At 42.4% G+C, this 23,506-nt stretch overlaps 1 protein-coding gene across 1 annotated transcript in view; it reads right to left on the bottom strand.

Annotated features, from left to right (window-relative positions):
- Positions 1-23,506, bottom strand: part of KLHL14 (kelch-like family member 14) — a 112,272-nt gene that overhangs the window by 22,146 nt on the left and 66,620 nt on the right. The window contains exon 3 of the mRNA XM_009885975.1: positions 22,936-23,057. Coding sequence (XP_009884277.1) covers positions 22,936-23,057 — 122 coding nt within the window. The remainder of the gene's footprint in view (positions 1-22,935; positions 23,058-23,506) is intronic.

Here is a 23,506-nt window from a genome sequence, read left to right as displayed (position 1 = left end):
CAGTATAATTGTTTTAATGGGCTAAATTTTTCATTTGTGAGCATCTAAAATAAGACATTTAAATTCATGCTGAAGCATCAGATCAGGCAAACACAACATCAGGAATAGCTGGCGTGATCAGCTTCCCCCTGAAATAAATTGTTTTCAAGTTACTTGGATGCAAGTTCTGAGTACAGACCTATCTACTTCCATGGGTGGAACTCACCCCACGGCAGAAAGTTTTACAGGGTTTTCAGCAACACATACATTTGGCTGTTTGCAAGAACAAGTGTTACCCATATACTTTCAAAGCTGCAAGCGTGTGTTTGGATTTCATCTGAATAATAAAATAAAGCTGCCTCCTCGGATCAACAGTGTCTGGATAAAGTTGGAAAATACTGCATTTCCACCTTAAAAACTGATGTTCCTGTACCAAAATCCTGACACGATCCTCCCTGTGCAGTTTATAGCAAACCTATGCACACTCTGCTGCGCCTCCCTGCCACCTTCCCCATGGAATGACTCTGTACAGCCAAACTGCTGATACGGCATCTGAGAAGCACATGTAAGTGAATACACCAAACTCCTTGGCACTACACGGAGCAGGGAGATGTAATGCATGGTCCTGTGGGAAGGTTCAAAGCGATAATTCCTCTTGTTTTGTTATCCCTTACTTAGCTGCCAACCCGCTGAAGGCTGTGCCCAGCCACTCAGATGCCCCACCAATTCCCACAGACCGTTTACCAGGAGACACTTGCTGTCCACCACCGTGAGTTATGCAGTGTTACCTCAGTGATGGTTGCTCCCCAGCAGAATATGCTGTGTACCTACTCAGGCCTGGATTTATGGTCTCTAAAGTAGAACCAAACATATATTACTGGGGAATGATATCTCGTCACATCATAACGGTCTCATGCTGAAACATTCATGTGTGACATTTTGCACAACAAAACCACTTCATGGAGGAAATGATGAATAGTCCCTGGTGGGAGAAAACCAAGGCAGAGGTGCCAGAAAGCTCCGGAAAGAAATACCATTTTGTCCCACTGGAAGCTTTCAGATCCTCCAAGACATCAGCTCAAGGACATGCATTCCCTTTTCCAACAGTGCCACAGGATGGAAGACCCCAACCACGAGTGGCGTGTTAATGCCCAACTGCTTGTGACCAGTTACATCAGTTCATGGCTCTATTTCTACCTGACCTTGAGATGCACGCATTCTCCTGGTCTCCTGTGAAGGTAACCTTACAAGCTCAGGACAACCACAAACACTCCTTGCATTTTCCTGGCCATATCCTGTCGGTGCTGCTCAGGGACCCATGCCTTTAAAAGAATTCATCACATGCAGCAAGATCTTACTTGGCCCCCACTGCTCCAGAAGTTCAATCTTTCACTATTTTCTCTCTTGGTCTCAGTACTTCCTAAGCTCCTCTCCACTCTTGACTAACATATTATTTTAGAGCAACCAAAAGTTTTTTTGCTTCCCACTAGGTCTTGAAGCCATTCCAGAAGAACAAGAAAAACGTGATCTTCCATTTTGGAAAACTCTTCATGGAGGAGGGATGTGCCCATATTTCACCATATTAAAACAGCAGTTTCGATACGCTTAAGTTCACTCATAATAGATACATTAAAACCTTCAGAATTGCACTGCTATGGATTTTTGGACTTTTCCTTTTAAATACAAGCAAAAGATTTTGATTACAAGAGCCCAGAACATACCTAAAGCACCAGACATAAAGCAGAGGAAGGTGAAAGGATAACAATGCTTACCACCAGGAAAAAAAGCTTAAAAAATGCTTTCTTTCCCAGAAGACATCTGGGTATCTGAAGAAAAGTTTGAAACTCCAACATGCCTAACTTCCAGCACGCCTAAGCACAGCATGCAGAAATAGAAATGTCCATGTAGGATTATGTTAACATACCTAGGCTGCCTAAAGAAAGCCCAGGAGTTCCTGCCAGGGACTGCAAGAAGGTTGGGTTCATCTTTAATGGACAGGCCACTCAAACAACATACTCTCAGGGTGCTGAGGGCACCAACAGGACTCAATGGACCTGACCAGCCTGGGGTCTCCCCCAACACTAGTTGCCCATGGGCGCAGGAGCCCCATTTCAGTGTCCCTGAGCACTCAGACCTGGCCTGGATGGACCCCACATAGGTACGCTGTAGCACATGTCCAGCCCCGTCTTTGGCCGTGTCTCCTGGATGGACTTTGAACCCATGTTGAGGCCTGTCCTCATGGAGTCACCAGCCCCACCGTGCCCTGACACATACCCATAGGCGGGAACGTTGCTGTCTGAGCAAGGACTACAGTCCAGACTTTACCCTGATTCTTCATGTGCCTACCAGTACCCTGAGAAAAAAGGCACTTGGAGATGCCCTGCCAAAACTTGATGTTCTCATCACCATCGAGATAGTTATTCAAATACCAGGAAGCAAGTATCTTACTGTTGACACCTTTTTCGTGATGGACAGAATTAAAGATAATTTATAATATTCTTTTTGCTCAGGATGGACAATAAGACCCCCACTCCAAAATGCACTAACCACTGCGCAAATACACAAGGAAACACAATGATCAATCCACATAAATTAGGTAACACCAAAGACTCATATCTCCCATAGAAACTAGGCAGAAATGTTCCTCTCCTAGACCTTTCCCCACAGATGGGCTCCCAAGGAGGGGAAATGGAAGACCCACAGACAATTTTCAAATTCAGGGAAGGAAATCTGACCTGGGCAGCAAAACCCCATACTTATATAAAATTGGCACAGATCACTTACTATGTAAATCTACACACTGAAGATGCAATTGGAATATAGATCTGAAAAAAAAAATCCATTAATTGATTTGGACTAAATTTATGTTAATTTTATTTTGCTTTCTGTAACAGTAATGTTTAATATTTTCAGAAAAACTGCTGTGAAAAACGTATTGTAATACCTAATCATAATGATCATAAAAATTCACTCCATTTGGGCACTCACACCAGAAATTTTGTTCTGTGTCCTCAAAAACATTTTGAGGATTTAGAAAGCATGCAGTCAGGCAACAGAAGCAAAACCAGGTTTCTTAAAACTGAATACCAAGCTGAGTATCATAGCACACGTAGCTGCTATTTAAATCAAGCGGTGTCAAAATTCATGGGCTGAACCATGTTCACAGAGAATCACAAATAATTCACAAATCACACACTAGTGCATGGTCATGGACTGCTAACAAACAGGATGAAAGGTCAGGTTAATTTAAATCACTGGCCATTCCGGGACTGCAGGATTCGACATGTACAGTAGAGTAAATTAAAGTTCTTGTGACCAATTCTAAATACTTAAAATATACATAACTAAGTATCCTCAACTGGCTTGCATTTTTGGTTGAAGAACTTAATTTTGCAAACAGTATTGTTCATGAAAGTATCATTTTCAGTTAGTTACATGAAGGGAAGTGAGGACTGAGACATGGAGTCTGCATGACCGAAACTGTGACTCGCTGTGCTAGTAACCGCGGCTTGGACCAGGTTCTGGTGGAGATGGGAATGGAACTGAAATGAACAGAAAGAGATGGGTCAGGTCGGGTCAGAGGGGATGTGGCAGAAGGGACCAGGACTGGAGGAAAAGATGGCAAAATCTGCAAATACAGCAGTACATACTGATCCAGAGCCCCAAGTCCTGCACACTTCACACTCCTCCGCTGTGAGCACATCTAGGTGGAAACTTGGGCTGTTTGCACCTTCTGGTTCCCAGGATGCATAGTCTCTGCTGTCACCAGCAACTGCCTGAATTCAAAGGGCAGAGATGTGTACAGCAGACCTACAAAGCCAGCCTACATGACACACTGTTTTTCAGCATACCTTGAAAAGGCAGTTTAACCTCCAAGTCTGTGTAAATGCCGAGGAGATGTGGGGCACTCAGAAGTTACGGACTGCCATTATGTGAGGCTGCAGTGCACATCTCCTCCAGCACCTCTGTTTATTTATGTTGGCATGGTCCTTTAACAGCTAACCATGATACTTCCCAACTGCCCATCTTGCTGAAGGTTCAGCCCCACCAACATCAGAGATCTACAGAAACCACCCCTGCAAGAAATATTTCTGCCCTTTCTTGTCCCAGGTCCCATCACTCCTTGTGATGGCTGATGCGTGCACGCAGCCAAGCAATAAACAAACAAGAAACCACACTATTTTTTTTTTTTGAGGTGCATTGATCTGTTCCCCACTAAGCTTCCTTGCCTGGCCTCATAAACTGGAGTTAGCAGGAGTGTAAGGCCATCAGAAGAAAGGAAGGACTGATGTACCAGCAGCAGCAGCAGCAGCAGCTTGCATCATCTTACTGTGGTTGTAAGACTACAACCTCAGCACACAATACCAGACCACTGAAATGGGTCTAACCCAGCGTTGTTGTGGTCCTGTCTCTCTCACAGCCCAGGCAATCCAGGCCCTTCTTCGTGCCAGCACAGTCTCTCCTCGGCACCCCTCAGTGAACCCTTTCAAAGCAATAATCTGGTGGAAAAACAACCCAGAAAACAAGAGAGTATATTTTCATTTTGGTTTATTGCCCTGAGCAGGCTGAGTCCCAGCACTGACATGAAGAAGGAGACAGGACCACAGGATGGGGTTTGGGTGGAAAGGAACTCGAAACAACAGCAACAACTTCACCTACCATGTGGCCCCAGGCCCTGTGCAGGGGATGAGGGCTCCCTACGAATGAAGCAGGTAACAGCAGACAAGACCTCTGACTGCAAAAGGTTGCTTCACTTCTGGAAGGTGTGTAGGGAGAGACTGGGGGCTGCAGGAGCAGACAGGATTTCTCACAGTTAAGGCAGCTGTGCCCTGAGCTGGAAGATGGTATCCTGTCCCCGCCTTCACCACACGATTTCACTGTGGTGCTAGTAAAGTCCCGTAAGCTTATTTTTTCCACAGCTACCCATTTCTCCTGTTCTGAGAACACTAATTACGTGTGCTTCATTTTTGGAGAGCCTGCTCTGATCCTCGTGTCTGATACGCAGGAGCACTCTGTGCTCACTGCTGTAACTGAAGGAGGTGGGAGAGGCAGTCTAGAGAGCGAGGTCTGAAGGGGTCTTGAAACGGACACCCTGAAATGAAGGATATCTTTGACTTTAACCTCTTTGCACCTCTGTTCCTCATCTGCAAAATGGGAACAACGACAGACTATGCTCCCCACAAAGAGGATGGTGCAAAAATACCGTGACATGCCAATGAAGCAGTTAGACCCTGTTGTTGTGAACACTATAAAGGAAACCTTGTGAAAAAAAAATCTGTTTCCCTGAGATTTTAGTAGCGTGTGACAGACAGGGTCTACTTGCCAAACAACAGAGAAAACAAAATACTGAGGGGAAATTCAGCACAGTCCCTCCCGTGCACTGACATGTGACGAAGAGTAGTATGTGATATCATTAGAGATCGTATCTTAATGCCTATGCAAACAGAGGCCAAATTAAGGTTGCAGAAGCAGCTCAGTTCTCACACTCCCTAACTCGGGAGGGCTTGGTATCGCCGTCTGTCTAACGCTCTTCTCAAGCTTGGCGCAAGTCCCTTGTGCGGGATCCACCCTAGGTCTGACGGGCAGCTAACGCCTGCCTTACCCTGCAGCTCCTTCAGCATCTCCGGATCACTCGGTGTCCCAAGCCTACCGAGCCCACGGCTGGAGGTGCAGGAGCCTTCCTTCTCCTCCTCCTCCTCCTCCTGCCTGCCGCATTCCCTTCCCGCCGGCAGTCTGAGGCTAAGCCACTAGATGGGGTGCGGTGTGCTCGGCTCCCCCCTCCCCCGGGAGAGGCATTTCAATCATCTCTTGGCTTCAGGTTTTGCAGCCAACCAAAAAAACAAAGAGGTGAAACGCAGCACAAAAAAAAAAAAAAAAGACATAGCCAGCTTCCTCCCAGGCAGTTAACTTCTGCTTGTTCCTCGTGTTCGGCGTGAAAGGGAAGAAATCAAACGGAGTACACGAACCCCAGCGAACGCTCGGAGCATCGATCCTGGCGGATGCTGAGCCCCTGTCGGCTCCCGCTGCCTGCAATGGGCACGGCGGGTGCTCAGGCTCTGGCACGGTTATCAGTCATACCTGCTTTGCCTCGTCTTGTCTCAGCTCCCCGAACCCAGACTGCGTGAGGATCAGTCAGCGATTTCTCTGGCAGTCCACACACATCTGCTTTTCTACTCCACGCGCCAGTCCCAGTGAAATATAGCAGGCACAGTTCCCTTCCCCACCAATACGCCGCCAAATCTCTCTCCCTCTCTCTCTTAATAATGATCTGGAAGCTGGGTAAAACAACATGCTCGCTTTTGACAAAGAGCGTGCTTCCTCATTACAGGGGTAAGGAAGGGGAAAGAGGATGTGAGGAAAATGTGATACAAAAAAATAACCTACAGAATTACGGGGGGAGAATCCTTTCTGAAATAGTCACTTCTTTCCAATGGAAAGGCAGTGCTTTACTCAAGGTTAATCCCAAACTGGACTGCATCAAGGTGGCCATATTACAGCTCTCTTCTTGTCTCCTTAAAGAACGATTACTTTGGGAAGGCACACAGAAGCTGAAGTGTGCCTATTCCATCAGGAATGTGGGAAGGGACTGGTACGCACCACTGCTGAATTATACCTCCCTCTCAAGGCATCATCCATCCCAGTAACACTACTTATTATTAAACCCATATATATAAAATACAACCAAGCACTCCTTCCCAACATCCAGTGTCTTCCAGACTTCCACAAAAATACAGATATCCTAGATCCCCTATACAGCACCTTCTCATGATCCAGCCCAGCCTTGCAAGCTCCTGCAGACTCCTCTTCTTCTCCACAACCAAGAGAAGGAGAGCAAAAAGCCAGGATCATTTTGAAGTCAGTCTTTTCTTTTGCTTCTCTGGCATGGGTAGAGAAAGTTCTCCCACTCAGCAGAGGAAGACTACCTGAGGGCAGCTGCTGGGGATGCTCCTAACACAGGACAACACTACTGACAGGGGCAAACACACCCTTATCAGTTTTCTTTACCCCAGCAATGGGATAATTTACATTTTGCAGCCAGTCACAGCTGGCACTGCACAGCCCTTTATCCCTGCTAGGGTCTCAAAAGCCATCTTGAAAGAGCCACACACAGGCATACACCCAAACGGCAATGCAGCACTTGACCAGGCAGGATTACACCTTAGCTGTGAACTGGGAGACGAGCATGGGCAGACAGATATGTGCTGCCCACTAGTACGTCCTGTCACATACCCTGCAGGTAAAAACTCAGCTCAGCCTTCATCCCTGATGAATTTGGATTTTCACAAAGAGAAACAGATGAAAAACACGTGGCAGATAAAGAAACATAAAGGAAATAAAACCACAAAGTGCACTTGAGGAGTTCTTTTTTTAAGTCATTGCAAAAACACTGACAAAATGCATAGTGCATCATTAGTGTACATTAATACAGACCAATCCTGTCTGAGAAGTTTGTAGTCTTCCTGTAAATTAATACAGACAGAATATAATCCCAAATGCAGTGCATTTTCTCATATATATTCATACAGATGCTGCTCATCCACATTTGGCTAAAATATGTGCTTTTACACAAATTAGGTTACCACTGATACAAAGAGTTTTGATTCATACTACAGAGCACGACGAACAGATGATCAATGCAATTGCTTTGGTTTAGCACTGTGCTTGTGAAAGTCACCACTTATCAGCTGGGCTGCAGTAATTGCTTCTAGTCTCTTACAATTAGAAAAAGCCACTAGCTTAAACTACCTTAAAGCACTGATTAGGTTGTTGAAAAAAGCACATTTTACCTTACATTTGTAAGCACCGAGGAACATGAGCTGGCAGGCATTGTGGCTCAACTAGTGGGTCCTACCTAGGAAAAAAGTAGGCGAGGTGGACCTTTTGCAATCCTTTCACCATAACAAAATTGCAAAAGATTTAGATTCAAAAAAATTCAACAGATGAAAAAGAAACAATAATAGCAACTACCTGCAAAATGACCTGGTGAAATCAGCCTACTCCTTATGCCAGAGTACCTTATGTACACAGTACAAAACCATTGAAACTTTGCACTGACTATACATATCTCAAGAAGCAGTGTGGCATTTTTATTAGAGAAACACCTTCATTAAAATTGTAGAGTCCTTAAAGCTGAATCTGCAAAGACAGCTCCATATGATCAGCTATATGTAGACTTTCAAACGGTAAGTCCGTTGATTTATTTTGCTTTCTGACATAAAAAAGCACTTTTTGGTGTTCTGCGTTATGTAGACCCTCTGAGTGAAAACCTGCTTGGGACACTTGCTGAGATCAAAGTCACTGGAATACCTTCATTGCTATTGCAGTACCAGGGTACATAAACATAGTTTTGATAAACATTTTGCATTTTAGCAAAAATCTTGTCTTCAAATCACATTGCAAATCTTGTGGGCTTAGTTATTTGCTCTCTACTCTACAGTACAAGTACTGATAACCCAAAACGTTTTCAAAAATTACAATCCAGACCACTAAATCCAAGACACTACATATGCTCGATGTCCCTTCAATTTACGTTCTTCAATTTACTTTCAATTTACTTTTAATTTTCAACCATAAGATCAAAACCTGCCATTTAAAAAATAATCAGCTGAATTACAAAACTTTGTCTTAATATACTAAATGTGCAAGATCAGAGATAAAATTGTTGGCAACACTGCTAATGCAACTCTACAGCAACTTCCCTGAAATAATCACAAGTAGGTACTCAGGCTTTATTTAGACACATGACAAAGGGCAGTATTATTGTTGCGCTCTGAAGGGACAGTCCCAGGGTAGAACTCTGAGTACCGAAATTGTTACAATATGGTATAGAGATACCTGAACTAACTTCATGCTACTGACTTAGCCCCAACTGGTGTACTCTCATGTACTCTCAGGTTCTCTTTTGTATTAAAGGTCCCAGTTGGTCCAGGGCTTAATTTCAGCAGGTGCTGTATCCACTGGTGGCAGCAAACAACACGTTACAAAGGCATATAAAAACAATCAACAAATGGGTAAATCAAATACTTCTTTCCAAATTTTTAGTAACCCTCTGTGGGTTGCTCCAGTGGACAACCACAAATCAGTTTAAAGGAGAACAGACATTAAATTCGTAATAGATATCATCCACAGATTTCATGGAGTGGTATGAATTTGGTCCACACGGTTCACTTTTCTTACCTCTAATAGCCCAGACTCTCATTTGCTTGTGTTTTTTTTCCCGTGACCCTTACATAAAATTTTTGCACCAGCCTCTGGAGCCCACCCAGCATGAGTTCCAGCTGCAGACCCAGCAGGCAGCTCTGGCGTCTGCCCTCCTTGTCCAACGACACAACCCACAGCGAATCCAACCAAAATCAAAACCAGCCGCTCCTTCAGCCTGCCTGCTCCTTCCACCTGTTCCTTACACCCAGAATTGGTGCACTATCGTTAGTCTTCCAGTACTTTTGCTTCTGCAAAGAGGAGGAGCCCCTCCATCCCTGGCCGTGCACCTGTGGGCAGCTCCAGCACCGCGCTGCTACATGACCACCGCAGCCTCAGAGTGTGTTGCAGAGCTCTCAGGAATGTGTTTTGCATACTGCAAAAAGGTAATTAGCAACTTCAGAAGTAAAGGCAAATAACTGTGGTGTTGTATGGTTAAATGGCCAACCCTGGAAGAATTTTTTTTTTGTGAAAATCAATAGAAGGTGATAGATCCATAGAATTTTTTCTATAAAAACATCCTCTCCTGAAACAGTGAGTTTAGCATTATTCAAATAAATTCTTTTATTATTTAAAGATGTATCTTCATTCCTGTTGAACACTACTGTTTCATGCCACGTAAAGCCAGAGGACTTTTCTCCAAGGGATCAGTTATTTTCTCTGAGGACAATGCATTACTTCCCGATATTGAAAGCTTCAAATGAAAGCCCTCAAGTGACTGCAACTGCTTCAGGTGACCGCCAGCGCTGTCTCACCTGGAGGGAAATCCCTTTCCAGGGCAGCCCTGCCTCCCTGAGAGGAGGAGAGGCTGATAACATCAAGCAGCTGGGGTAAAGCCAAATCATGGCTTTAGCAAAAGGGACACTATGTCAGGGCTTTATTGCTGTTGTAAATCCTTGCAGTTAAGAAAAATCAAACTTCTGAACGTTGAAGTGATCATTTCTTGGAGCTGCGTCAGAGAATGCCCAAGAGCTGACAGGAGGACAGTGGCTCCAATCTTGCTGGGTGAAACGTACCCCAGTGCAGAAAGCCTCTGAAACACCCTGCACATTAACAAGACTTAAGTTGGAGGTTTGAGCGCTGTATAAACCCTTAACTTGGGGCATCTCTACCCTGAACGTATCTTTCTTTCCTGGGGCTGAAGTTAATGGGAGCCAGTAAATGCCCAGATGATTCCAGCCGTTGTGATTCTGCTGAATAAAACAAAGTTTAAACGAGCTTGTGCAAACATTAGTGGTAACGCAGCTGGGAGACAAGGACTGCACAAGGACTAGCCAGAAGGCTGGGATTTGGACACCACAGATCATCCAGCTCTGTGCTACTGGCTGCCACACTGCTTAAAATAATTGTCGTTCTCTGGAGAGAGTATATAGATAAACTCTGTCCTGTGTTAATGCACCATCATATAGAGTTGTTTACAGGCAGTAAAGTACTTAAGCATGTATTTAAACACACTGCTGAACATCAATGTGATTAATACTTTGCTGAATTAGAGATATGATATGAATACATTTTTCTGCTGTTGTAATTTTTCATTATATACACTTATAAGCTGGTCAGAGGGATTTTCTTTCAGTTTTGCATCCAGCAAATGAGTTAATTTGGGAGTCAAATTCTGCCTTAGTTATGCCTGCACAATGCCTTTCACATGCATGAGGGCAGAAGACTGCTCCATGACCTTTAATTGGACTTCTTTTTTGTTAGTCTTTAATGATTCATCTAGGAAAAAAAAAAATCTGGTTCTTTCTTTCTGATCTGGCAGCTCTTTGACGTTCCTTTAATGCCATTTAAATCAGAAAAGTATCTTTTACATAGGGTATACATGTTTGCTAAGGCCACGCACATACAGCAACTGTAATACTTGACCAGCACGCAAGCAGCTGCTGGTGAGTACAGATCAGACCCATACACTCTGTTCTTCTGCATGTAAAACTGGGGGGGAGGGACAGGAAGAGAAGAAACGTGGCTTTTACATCACTTATCATGGTAATTCTATTTAAATCTATTTTAATGATTTCCAATAACATAATTTGCCAAGCCTCCCCACCTGAAAGTGACGCAAGCGCATCTCTCACTTTTTCCTTTCCTGCTTATCCCAGGGAGGAACGTTTACCATCTCCTAGTTTCAAGTTTTGGCGTCAACCCTTTCTTTTTTTTTTTTTTTTTTTTTTTTTTTTTTTTTCTTTTTTTCTTCTTTTTAAATAATCAGAACTCAAAGCACTGGCCTACCTGTATACATTAAGATGCTGGCTACTGTCATCCTTCCACTTGCATCTATTTAGATTTTACTCAGAAAGAAACAAGCATGATTTAATAGTTTCAGCTGTAGCCATCTCAGAGTTGAAGACTTCCCCTCCCCAAATTAAAGCTGAATTGTGTGCGTTAAATACATTGTCTACTTGCAATAAAATGGGAAATTTAAAAATTATTCAGTCACAGATAATTTTTTACTGAAAACAACAAGCTTGCATTAGCCATTGGAAGCTCTGGGTGTTTGCTGAGCTCAGTGAGCACCCGGGTGGGCTTACCCGGGTTCACAGAAAAGAGACTTTCATACAGTGGAAAAGATCCCAATTCCCTTTCGCAGTCCCATGCACCAGCTCCCAGGGATCCTGAGTGGGGGTCTCTCGTGCCAAATGGCCGAGGTGCCGGGCTCGCTCCCACACCTCAGCCCTCACAGGCAGTTTGCATGGATGGAGGATAGCTCGGGGCACCTCAGCTGGAAACCAGCCGCCCCCGCCATGCCAAAAAGACAGCCTGGTGTATTTCACACACCGCTCCCCACAGGCGCTATGGACACCAGCTCTCCATGTCAGGCTTTTGCCAATCGCCCCAGTCCACTGACACCACCTAATTAGGCCTTTCACCCTCAAACACTCTTATGACATGACTTACCGCATTCGACACCCTGGTGCCCTGTTGTCAAGAGACTGCTCTGGGAGGCTGTGACAGCACCTCCCAACCCCTTCATGCACATTAACTGAAGGTATCTCAGAAGAGCAGCAGGAGTCTTAGGGCAGCACTGGAGCAGACCCAGGCAGAGGACCAGCAGCAGGAGTCTTAGGGCAGCACTGGAGCAGACCCAGGCAGAGGACCAGAGGCATCCCACAGCCCGTGCGGAGGGTGGGTGTGAGGTCCCCCAGGCAGCAGAGCTACAGGCTGAGCAGGGAGACACAGCACCCAAGTCGCAGCACCCAAGAAGCCAGCACAGCAGTTCTTCAAGGCACAAGGGTGGGTGGGTGCGGTGGGGTGTGTGTGTGTATGTCAAAGTCACCCCCTTGTTTTTTTTTTTTTTTAGCCCTGGGGGTGATCTATTCACAAGCAGAGGAGGCACGGTCCTGGGGCAAGGTAGGGTAGCTCGTACTACAGCTGCCTTTGTTGCTCCTGCCTGGCAAATAACCAGAGGACATCACCTATCTAGATTGATGGGAAGGCATATGTTAAAGCAATTAATTCATTTGCCCTAAAAGACTAAGGCCAGGCAAGGATTTGTACCTTTCCTAGTGCTCAGTCAGATCTTAAGCAATGGGATTTCCACCATTTCCCATGGGAGATTATTCCACAACCTAATAGATCTCAATGTCAGGAAGTTTTTTCCTGATATTCAGCCATAATTCATATCCATGAATTATGAGCTACTGTCGACATCACACCCATTGAGGCATTCCTAGAGCCTGCTTCATTTAAAATTATATGCTCTAGTTATGCAGGGTTTCTGTGTACTAGGGCAAAATGCTTTTTCTGCAGGTTAATTCATTACTATTCAATTTGTTAACACTTTTTTCCTCGGTGTGAACAGTCATTCTGCAGTTGCATACCCTATAGTAGCACAATCCCCATTTGGGAGTAGAATCACAATATATAAATATGACAAAACAACATACCAAAACCCATCCCTGTAAAGACATATTAGTCTCTTCCTGCAGATACTTACTCCTGCATTCAGTTAAATGAAAGCAGTAGCTCATACAACACCTGGTATGAGACAGAAAGCTTAGAAAAAAAACCCTCTCAAGTCCGTAATAAATTTTATTTCTGTCTTAAGCAGAGGGAAGGTACAGGAGTCGGGGGGAGAGGGGTAGGGAAGGGGGAAGGGATGGGGAAAGAAAGGGAGAAAGGAACTTAATCAAGCTGTGAGAAAACAGAGGAAAACTGAAAAGAGAACAACTGCCTACAAACAATGAGCCACCACAACACAATAAGGACATATAAGAGCAAATAAAGTTGAGGATGCAAAATTTGCACCTCTTGCCGTTAATAGCACTTTCAAAACTGAGAAAGCTAAGGCAGGCTTCTGAAATATGTATTACAAATAATTGTGTACAAAACATTTCTTCGAAGAAAACTGCCTTTTCTTTTAAGAACATTTGAGAGGACAATATTTATAAATCTCGTATCAATTTCTCACAAAAATTAGGATTTCGATGAGAATTTTTTAAGATCACATTTTTTTGCCCAGCTTAGCGGTGCTTTGCCGTACTGTTTGCAACCCATTTGTACATAAATAATATATCACATTAGATATTGAAAAAAGGGAATGCTTTCTAAAGTAAGCAACCAGAAACATACCAGAGTTCATTTTCATCCCCATACATGCCTAGCTCCCATTAATGCTACATAAATCCCAGAGCAACTAGATAAGAATAAACACACAGATTTTACCTGAAATCATCTAAGAAACAGAAAGCCGTATCTGCAGCGAGCACTAAATTCACACAATGCCACATAATCTTCCGTGGAAGTTATTTCAGATGGCTGATTTTTTGGAGACAGTGGCAAAATAGTTTTAAGGGACCTACACAAACACATCTGGTGAGAATGGTTTTGAGAACACTTCTTTTCACTAGAAATCATGTGACTTCACTGAAATCTGTATCTAGCCAGGTGGGACACTTGCTTTGCACAGAAGACAGGACAACACAGCTCCCAGTTCCTACTGGTCCAGGATATATGTGTTCGTAGCAGACACATGATGCCCATAGGCTGAGATGACTTGAAATGTTGCAGATCCCTTAGGACTGCATTAAGCCCAAGTACCTATGCTCTGTTGCTCACCTGGGTTTAGCAGTGAAGTCATGGCAACTTGTTATTTGTAGTTATGCAGTCTCTGGTTTGCCGTTAACCTTGCAAAGCTGGACAAAACTTTCTTTGGTGGGGCTGTGAAACACCCATTGGGAAACGAGGGATTCCTACGTTAAAAAACTGCGCTCTGACTTACGCAAAGCAGGGACTCGAACCTCACCTGCCTGCCTCTTCCCCAACCCACCACAGATGTTGAAATGAGAAGGGACATTCCGATACAACTCTGATTTTGCAAAAACATTTGAAGGAATTTGTTTTCATTTTGCCTTGGAACAAAGCTGTAGAAGTTGCTGCAAAATGGAACTGTCATCCTCAAGCCATCTGTAAAGATGTGTAACTCAAGTTGAAAGATGAGGTAGAAAAAGGTAAGTTCTGTGATCCAGGAGAAAGGTTTTGAGTCAAAGGTTCTGATGTACTTGCAAGGATAGAGCAGGGAGTGGCATCTCTAGGAACCAGCAGCTTTTTCCGTACGACGTCTCCACAGAAGCCTGACATCAGCATCTGCTGTGGAAATGGCACAGATCATCTGATAACTCACCTGTCTCACACTTGCTGCCTTCTTACTTGGGGCCACCCACGGCCCAGCTCTGCACTGTCTTGGTCCCCTGCCTAAGGATGTCTCAGAACAGGGCTGTGCCTTGTTCTCTCGTCCCACTCAGGTTTTCAACCACAAACAGTCCTGGCTGAGCAGAGGCAGGGAACAGGACATTTGGGTAACACTTCTGGACTCTACCTGAAAGTAAGTGTTTCTGGGTGTAGTTTCTCAGGATGAAGGTGAGTAGATTCGGGCATCTTTGTCTACGCGGAAGAAAATGAACAACCTCGTTTCCAGAGAGGTGGGTGTTCACAAGTCCATAACAAAGGGCAGAAAGTAGCCAAGAGAAGCTGAAAGACTCTTGAGGGCTTTAGGACAAACAGACTGAATGAAGTGATGAGACTGGATGTTTCAAAGACACAGTGTAGCGAGACATATAGGGACTGCAAATAAGAAGAGAAAGCTATCCAGAACCTACAATACATCACACTTACAAATAAGAGGGGAATATGCAGAACAATCTGCTTTATAAATAAGCAGAAAGTCTCAACCTAAATGATAAAAAGAAAAAAAAAAAGTGAATTATTTACTTACACTAGCCCTTCATTCCCTGAGGTGAAGTGTACAGGTTGCTTGTTCAAGCCAGGCACAGAGGTTATCACAAAAGATACACACAGTCAAATAACACCTATGTAAAAGCAGAAGCTAACAACCTTGTAATCAAAAAAAAAATGCACAGAAAGACAGCTCTCAAATGGTAGTGCAGAATAAAACAATATTTAAGGCACAAATACAGCATTCATTGTGAGAACATGCCACATTTTCACTCATTCTTAGAGCTCTGCCTCGCTCTTCGACACATAGCCATGCACCATTAATGGCATTTGCATGGTTGAATTTCCATGCATCATCCTCAGAATGGGAGTTGTGGCTAACCTCTAGGATGTCACATGTAAAAAAATACTCTTCACTGTATTTCTGTTTCTCACTTCTATACTCTCACTTCCCTGTACGTGTAAGGCATGTGGCTTATTGGCAGTGTTTCTGACCGCATTGAATAAATCTCCTAAATCCAGACTTAAAGTTGGGTAGTTGTACTCATCAGTCAACTTCTCTGTGTATGAATCTCTCTTTTGTGACTGTATTTTCTCAGTTTTGAACCTTTTAAAACAGGCTAAATATAAGAATGGAAAATACAGAATTTATGTTTAAAATTAGCTTTTAACGTAAACAGTGTGTTTATTTAAGAAGGAAGATAGATATAAGCATGTGCATACATGTACATGTACAACTTCTACATACATCTACCACATTTACTAAATCTGTCTAGTGGATAATATCAAGCCTTCTGCCTTAGCAATACGCTAATGCTTGCTCAAGCTTTTCAATGCAGTGCTGAAACCATCCTCAACACAGCACTGAAGCAGTAGCTGCAGCATCCCTGACTGCTGGATAAATGGAGTAAGAGACATGAAATTTATCAGGGCTGCCAAGAAGTGTTCATCAAGACACATTTTTGATTAACGTAAGTGTGTGCTATTCTCACAAGCGACAAAAAAGAGGGAAGAAATTATAACTGGCATATGTCAAGAGATTTAACCTGTCCACCTCACCCGACTCACTTTTTGCAAACACCACTTCTTTTATTCAGTTACCAATTGATTTGGGGTAAAATGAAGGAGGAAACCTTTGCTTCTAGCACACTATCATTCTTCTAAAAAGTAAAAGCTCTACAGTGGATGAATTTATTTACTTAAAAGATGTAACACTTCAAAAGGCACAACATGTGCTAGGCATCTCATGGTACTTCAGATGACATTTATGTCTTTGAAAATTTCTCCCAAGAACCTCTGATGTGAACATATAATTCATACTGTTTGTATTGTAAGTAACCAAAAAGAGAACTTGATGAAGCACTCCAACACATGAAGGACCGAGAAACTCATAGTGACTCCAAAGCCATTTCAGAAAAACAGAGGAACAGGATTTTTGTTACTAATTTGCCCAGGATAGACAATGTATCATTCTGTGTAGGAACAGCTGATACAACTGAGCCCCACAGAGTTGCCAAGGAAAACAGAAAAGAAAGAAATACAACCTATTCCAGCAGAAGTTCCAGTAGGCTGTGGAGTGGAGTGACCCAGGTTCTCTGATGTAGACTATAACATGAAGCAAACTATTCTCCCTTCCTTTTACTTTACTTCCCTGTGGAAAAACTACATAACTAACAGTGCTGAAAGGGGTTCTAGAACCACCAGTATGCTGAAATGCTGGCTGACATTGAAAATGTTGTTACTGAAGACGGAAGACCGCCGTACAGGAGGCTGTACTGTCACAGAACATATTCAAAGGAAATTCAAAAAGTCAAAATGACAGAAATCAAAAGATGTTGTATTCAGAGCAGACTACCTGCAGTGGAGACTGCCTCACGTGAAAAACGAAACCCGGCCAGCCTGGGGAAGGAAGGAGAAGGCAGACCACCTTTATCAGAGCACTGAGGATGAAAAGGTTATCGGCTGCTTGTTATAACCAGCAAGTCAGAGGAAGACAAATAAATGACAACTCCTTGATATTGTGTGATTGCTGCTGGCATGAAGGAGAGAGATGGAGAAGGAAATCGAAGCGCTTGATTCATTGTTTGTCCTTCTACATGGACCAAACACAGCAGACGCAAATATACCTAGCAAAGGGCAGGAAGGTCAAAATAAATAAAATAAGACTAAGGGAGAGCTAGGAAAAGAAGTAACCAGAAATGGGGCACTGGTCACCCTGACTAAACTCTCCAGTCTGGCGACCTTCTGGACATTTCCCTGTCTTTCCTATCCAAATGTATCTCCTGCATTACACTTTCCGTTGGATAATGACATTGGCTTTTACAGTGGATTAAAATCCAAACCTAATGCAATACCTAAGCATAAATGCATTATTACCCATACAGGTATTTGCCACTATTTTGATGCTCATTGAATCCTCTCTGTGGTTTACGCAGATAATGTGGTTAGCTAGGGAGGTTAAGGAATGTTACAATTAGCATCTTACTGAAAAACAAAGTACTGATATGAAAGAAAGATCTGCTGCAGCTGCAGCTTCACATGGATGGAACGTGCCATGTAAGAGTTCAGTAACGTTTCCAATATTTTACCCTTTTGTGCTTTAGAGAAAAGGGAATTTTGCATTGAAAGGAGGATTCACTGTATACCTAGAAAGCTGTAAGACACAATTTCTCTCCTACTCACCGCTTCTAATCAGACAGATGGATACATTGCTATGGAAAAAATATCAGAAAAAATAAAACTAAAACAATGACTGCATCATTTTTATTTATTTCTTGCATTCTCTGTTCACGTAGCAAGAAATTTAATTCCAGTTGGATCAGTCTCCTGTGATATTTTTTTCTTTCATTTAATATATTTTTTAAATGCTTAGAGGCATTATGACAGAAAAGCATGTATTTTTTGCCCTGGTTTATACCCATCATCCTTAACATTACAACAAGACAAAAGCATTAAAGTAAAATTAATCATGTCAAAAGATTTTAGCAAAAAACAAGGGAGACCATGCATAAAGCATCGCTTTGTCTAGTGTGAAGTCACGCTCTGATTAAAAACATATAATGAAAGTGAAAGTAATACATCATTGCCTTAGCAGTAGGGTTTTTGGGAGAGCTATGCAATTCTGAACAGAAAAAATCTTTATAGGCTCTGGATTTTGAAACTTGCAATTATTATAGAATAATTCTAACAAACAAAACATTGTTTCGTGCCCTTAAAGTTTAATTGATCTTAAACATTGCAGTTAAAACAAACAACCAAAGGAGTTCTAGGATTGTACAAGGACTCCTGGCAGGACCGTAGCTGGTAATTAAAACCGAAGCAGCAGTGGCTGGTTCTGAGCAGTGAGGCATGAGGTGGTGACACAGACACCCCCCCCACTGCCCCACATCCAGTAAGTAGTTATGAGGACTGCGAAATATCACAGAAAAAAGAAAGCCCATTAATAGAGCAGAACTTTTGCTGTTACTAAGGGCTGTCAAACACCCATCAGCCATTCAGTTTGTGTCACTGGCAGTGGTAGCCTGTTGCTGCTACGTGACCCAGGTAGCACCCAGTTAAAAAATGAACTGGCGTTGGTGCACGTGCAAGCAAGCCGGAAAAGAAATCACACAGTGAGGATCTGCTCACTGTAGTTTGCTATACAGTCTACAAAAGCCCCTACTTTGCTCAGGCACGACTGGGCAATAAGAAACGTTCCAAATTACATAGCAACACGCACATTATGAATCTTAGATTAGGATTATGCCCACATCAAGTAAAATTAGGTGGCAGAAAATGTTTGTAAAATGCCACTTGCTTTCTCTATTTTTCTTCTTTATTCTGTCTCTATTCTTTGTTACCAACACAGAAAAAATAATTTTCTGAGAAATACCAGACAGGAAAAATACACAGTAATACTAGACTGTGAAAAATCTACCGATCCCTTGAGCCATAGCATTCTTGCCTATAGATGATGACATTAAAAAATTGGAAATGGGTGCATGCTTCCCCTCCTCTTCTGGATCTATGAACAAGGCAAGTTGTTTTCCTGATACCTTTAGAATTACTCCCATTAGTACTGATGCATTTGGTGCTTTGGGTAGCCAGGCAGAGAGAGGTGGGCAGTATCCCCTGCCAATAGATCTAGTGTTGTCGCAGGAACAAAATGAGATTGCTACTCTGCTGAGCTGTCATACTCGATAGCTTGTGCTGTTCAACCTGGAACTGTCTTCATAGCTCCAACTGCAGAGCCACGGCTTACATGGAGTCAGTAGTTTCTGATGGCTGATCTTCCCCTGTTCCTTACACATCCCACAAGGCAGGACACAGAGCCTCAAGCAACTGAGTGGCTGGAACAGCCAGTCTCCACACGGAGAAGGAAAAAGGCAAAAGGCAAGCCGTTTCCCCTTACACAGAGCCCAAGGCAATGGAGGGGCTCCCCCAGCCAGTCTCCACACGGAGAAGGAAAAAGGCAACAGGCAAGCAGTTTCCCCTCAAATGGGTTTGCAGACCCTGCTGAGTAACCTCTGGGGCTCCTCTCAGTCGAGGCTGACAAGAGGAGATTTGGTCTCCTCTCATGCATCTCCTCCTCTGTGGCCCTGCCACTGCACCCAGAACCAAGTGTTTGCAAGCTTCTTTCCCACCTTCCCTACTCCCAAGTGGCACTGGCACAGAGAGCAGAAAATGAGTAATGTAGATGATAAGTTTGGATGAGGGAAAGGGGAATTTCTGTGGACATTTACATTGCATCAATAAGCCTCTAAGCGCAAAACCTGGCTTTTTGTTGATGCGTGGGGGAGTCACGTGGGGAGGGCAGAAAGTTAAAGAAAAGACTTTGTAAATGTTTGCTAGTACAGGAGGAAATCAAATACACCTAAGGCGATAATTAGATAGAACACCCTGAAACACCAGACTACAAGGACTGAGACTCTGCCCATCACAGAACCTCATGAGCACAATACGGCTTTTACTCTGTCCCTGTTCACTAGGGAGCAAACTCCTCATTTTCACTGATGAGTTAGGGTGAACTGCAACCTCAGGACTGGCAACACTGTCTAAACAAGTGGAAAAGAAACAGAAAAAATATATTCCTCATTCGCCACTAATTGTACATCTCCGATAAGAATAAACAGACCAATTATTTTCCAAAACTGAGGACTCTGAGAGAGGTGAAAGGGTAAACAAAGGAAATAAATGTACTTCTTCCTAAACTGCAAAAAGTACATGAAAAATAAAGATAGAACAATGTCCTTAAATTCCCCCACACCGTAAATAACATAGTATGTTGACACAACACCACGACTGCACTGAACTATCACCATGTTACAATGGGATTAGTTTGTGGTCTTCCCTAAAACTGCTCAGTCACACTTCTTCAAGTGCCTGCACTTCTATGCTGTCGAGTCCTTCAACGTTTTGTGGAAAGGACAGGACAAAAATTCTACTCGAACTTGTCTTCACTTCCCATCCTCTCTTATATTAAGCTAGAATATAAAGCAGGGGATACTTGAAATTCTTACTTAACTTTTTCTAAAAAAATAATTATTGCTACCATTTGGTGACTAGTAATAACATTTTCTAAGAAATCATGCTTGTTAACATTTAGTCTTTTTCAGTGTGAAAAGACATCCTTGAACAGTCGTCCAGGCCAAGAGAGCAGCCTTTTCGAGCAGTTTTTGTAATAACAGGATTACTCATGTCACGAGAGGACTGTGTATTTGATAGTCACTGTCTCAGCTAACAGTAAGACAGATTCTAGGACCTTCAAGACTTTCAGTGCTGAGCACCAAGTACCTGAACGTGAGGTAGCTAGGACTGTAACAGATGCATTATCTTTTAATCACAGCACAGAAGGTTACATGCATTAACCAGAATGGAAAGAGAATTTTTGTTCACTATTTGTTACTATTTGTTAGAGGTAACATAGAAAAGACTACATTCTTTTGATAAAATTACATGAAATTATTCAGAAACACCTCTCAACACCATCATAGATGGTGGTGTTACTCAAATACTAGCAATGGATTTTTAACCAGAGCGTTTAGATATGAAAGGTCCAGTTTCCCACAGTCTTGGAGACAGCACCACAATGTAGGTAATGAAGAACTGAATAAATTTAATTCTTACAAAATCTGACACATCTACAGATAGGTAAGACTGGGAATAAAGTTTGTTACTTTAATTCAGTGGAGAGTTCAGATCCTGAAGTAAGAAATCCATTTCTCCTGCCTATCCTGGTGAGCCACTGGATTAGATGCAACAAATTCAAAAAACCTGAACACTTCTGCCTTATGTAGTGTCATTGATTTTTCACGGACTTACCATCTTCAGAATTTTCTTAGAAGTAGCATACAGAGGTGGGTATCATATCTCATTATTCTCAAAAATGTGAAGCATAGTATGTTCCCTAGTACAGATGCCGTAGACTTTTCTGATGTACAGTTCATATGAGCTTTTGTAATTTGCCATTTTTATACAATATCCTTAACTATTAGTCCAGGGCATCCATACCTAGGCAGTCTTTACGTTGGCAGCACTTTGAGGAAGGCTCCTGAATTTTCCATGGGAGAAAGCAATTTGCAAAGGCATAATTTCAAGTCCTGCATCATAGCAGTCTTTTGAATTCTTTTTCATCCTAACCGGTGCTTATAGTATTAATGTAGATGTATCCCATTAAAGGGCTTTGGATAAGGGATGAAGAACAGAATTCTGTGAAAGGTATTTTACTGTGGGGAAAAAAAAGCAGGTCTATTAGGAAATCCAGGTTTTACCAGTTGTCCAGTTTTAGAAGTATGGCTTTGATTTATGGATCAAAATTGCTCATTTATTATTTTATCTATAGCGCTTTGGGCAATTTTGACAGTTAAAATTTAGTTTTATTGACCAATGCAGCCAGTTTAGCCACAAGGGGACTAATGCACACACAGCCTGCTGCACTCAAGAAGCTATGATTTGATTCCATGACCAAGTCAGACTGGGAATCACAACCAACATAACAATAAGTTCCAAATCTCGATGCTCGAGGCAAAATACTTACTCTAAAACACAATCAACCTTTAAAAGAAGGTGGGAAAGAATTTTGTGATAGGAGCCTCCGTGCACTGTTTATTGTAGCTGATATATTCCACCAATGCTTCTGTCAGCAATGGACGCAGAGCAGTACAGAGGAAACCTTTCTTTAATGATTGTGGACAACAGATAAAGCTGGAAGAAGGAAATGAAAATGCAAAAGAGAATCAAAGGTGTGCTCTAGTACTACAGCTTACCAGGGATCTGAGTCTGAGAAAACTGTCTCAAACGTTGCCTTTTTTTTTTCACTAAACTACATTTTATTCCTATGTATATAAATATGCATGTATTCATGTCGCAGTATGAAAGACTTACAAGTTTACTTAAAAAACTTACTGGAATGATTTTAAGCCAATGTTAATTTAGGCCTATCCTATTATAAAATTAGCATCTTCTGCAATCTCAATTTATTGCTCCATTGTGAAGCCCCTTGTGATACATAAACAAATCTCTGAAGAGAAACAAATCAATAAAGTGTCTAATTTGATTAACCATGTTTTTAAATTCATCAAGACAACTGTACAAAAATAAACCACTTACTTGTCAGTATTTTCCACGTCTTCTTTTCATCATCATAATACTGAACCAAATTGCTGGGTAGCCGGTCAGGTCCGGGAGGCAATCCTCCAACCAATAACAGCATTTTCTTATTGGAACGAATTCTTCACCCAAAACAAGAGGAAAGATGAACAACCACATTACTGAGGAGTATTTTTAGTGGCAACAAAATCATAACCATCAAAAAATGTTCACTGCTTGCAGTTTTCTATTTCATTTTTTGTGTTTCTTTCCCCAATCATGTCTCAACAATTTTTTGAACCAAGCAGAAAAATGATCAGAAAAGCTGCATATCTCTCTACTCATGGAATAATAAGCTTCCTTTATGCAATTTGTTAGAGGTTCATTCTAGAACGACCTTTTTCTTATAATATCCCTTTAAATCATCACTCTTTACAGCTGAATACACATGAAATGCTCTGGAGTTGTACTAAGGTTAAGCATTAAAGTTGCATGTCAAAAATCGTATTAGTCAAAATCATTATTATAAGCCATTCTACACTCAAAGAACCTTGAAAAAATTAAGGTTATGCAGAGAGTTTGTGAGCCAACT

This window comes from Charadrius vociferus, unplaced genomic scaffold (genome assembly GCF_000708025.1).
Source record: "Charadrius vociferus isolate BGI_N301 unplaced genomic scaffold, ASM70802v2 scaffold75, whole genome shotgun sequence".
In the NCBI taxonomy this organism is placed as follows: domain Eukaryota; kingdom Metazoa; phylum Chordata; class Aves; order Charadriiformes; family Charadriidae; genus Charadrius; species Charadrius vociferus.
Note: the sequence above shows the minus strand (reverse complement) of the source record. Positions and strands in the feature narration are given on the sequence as shown.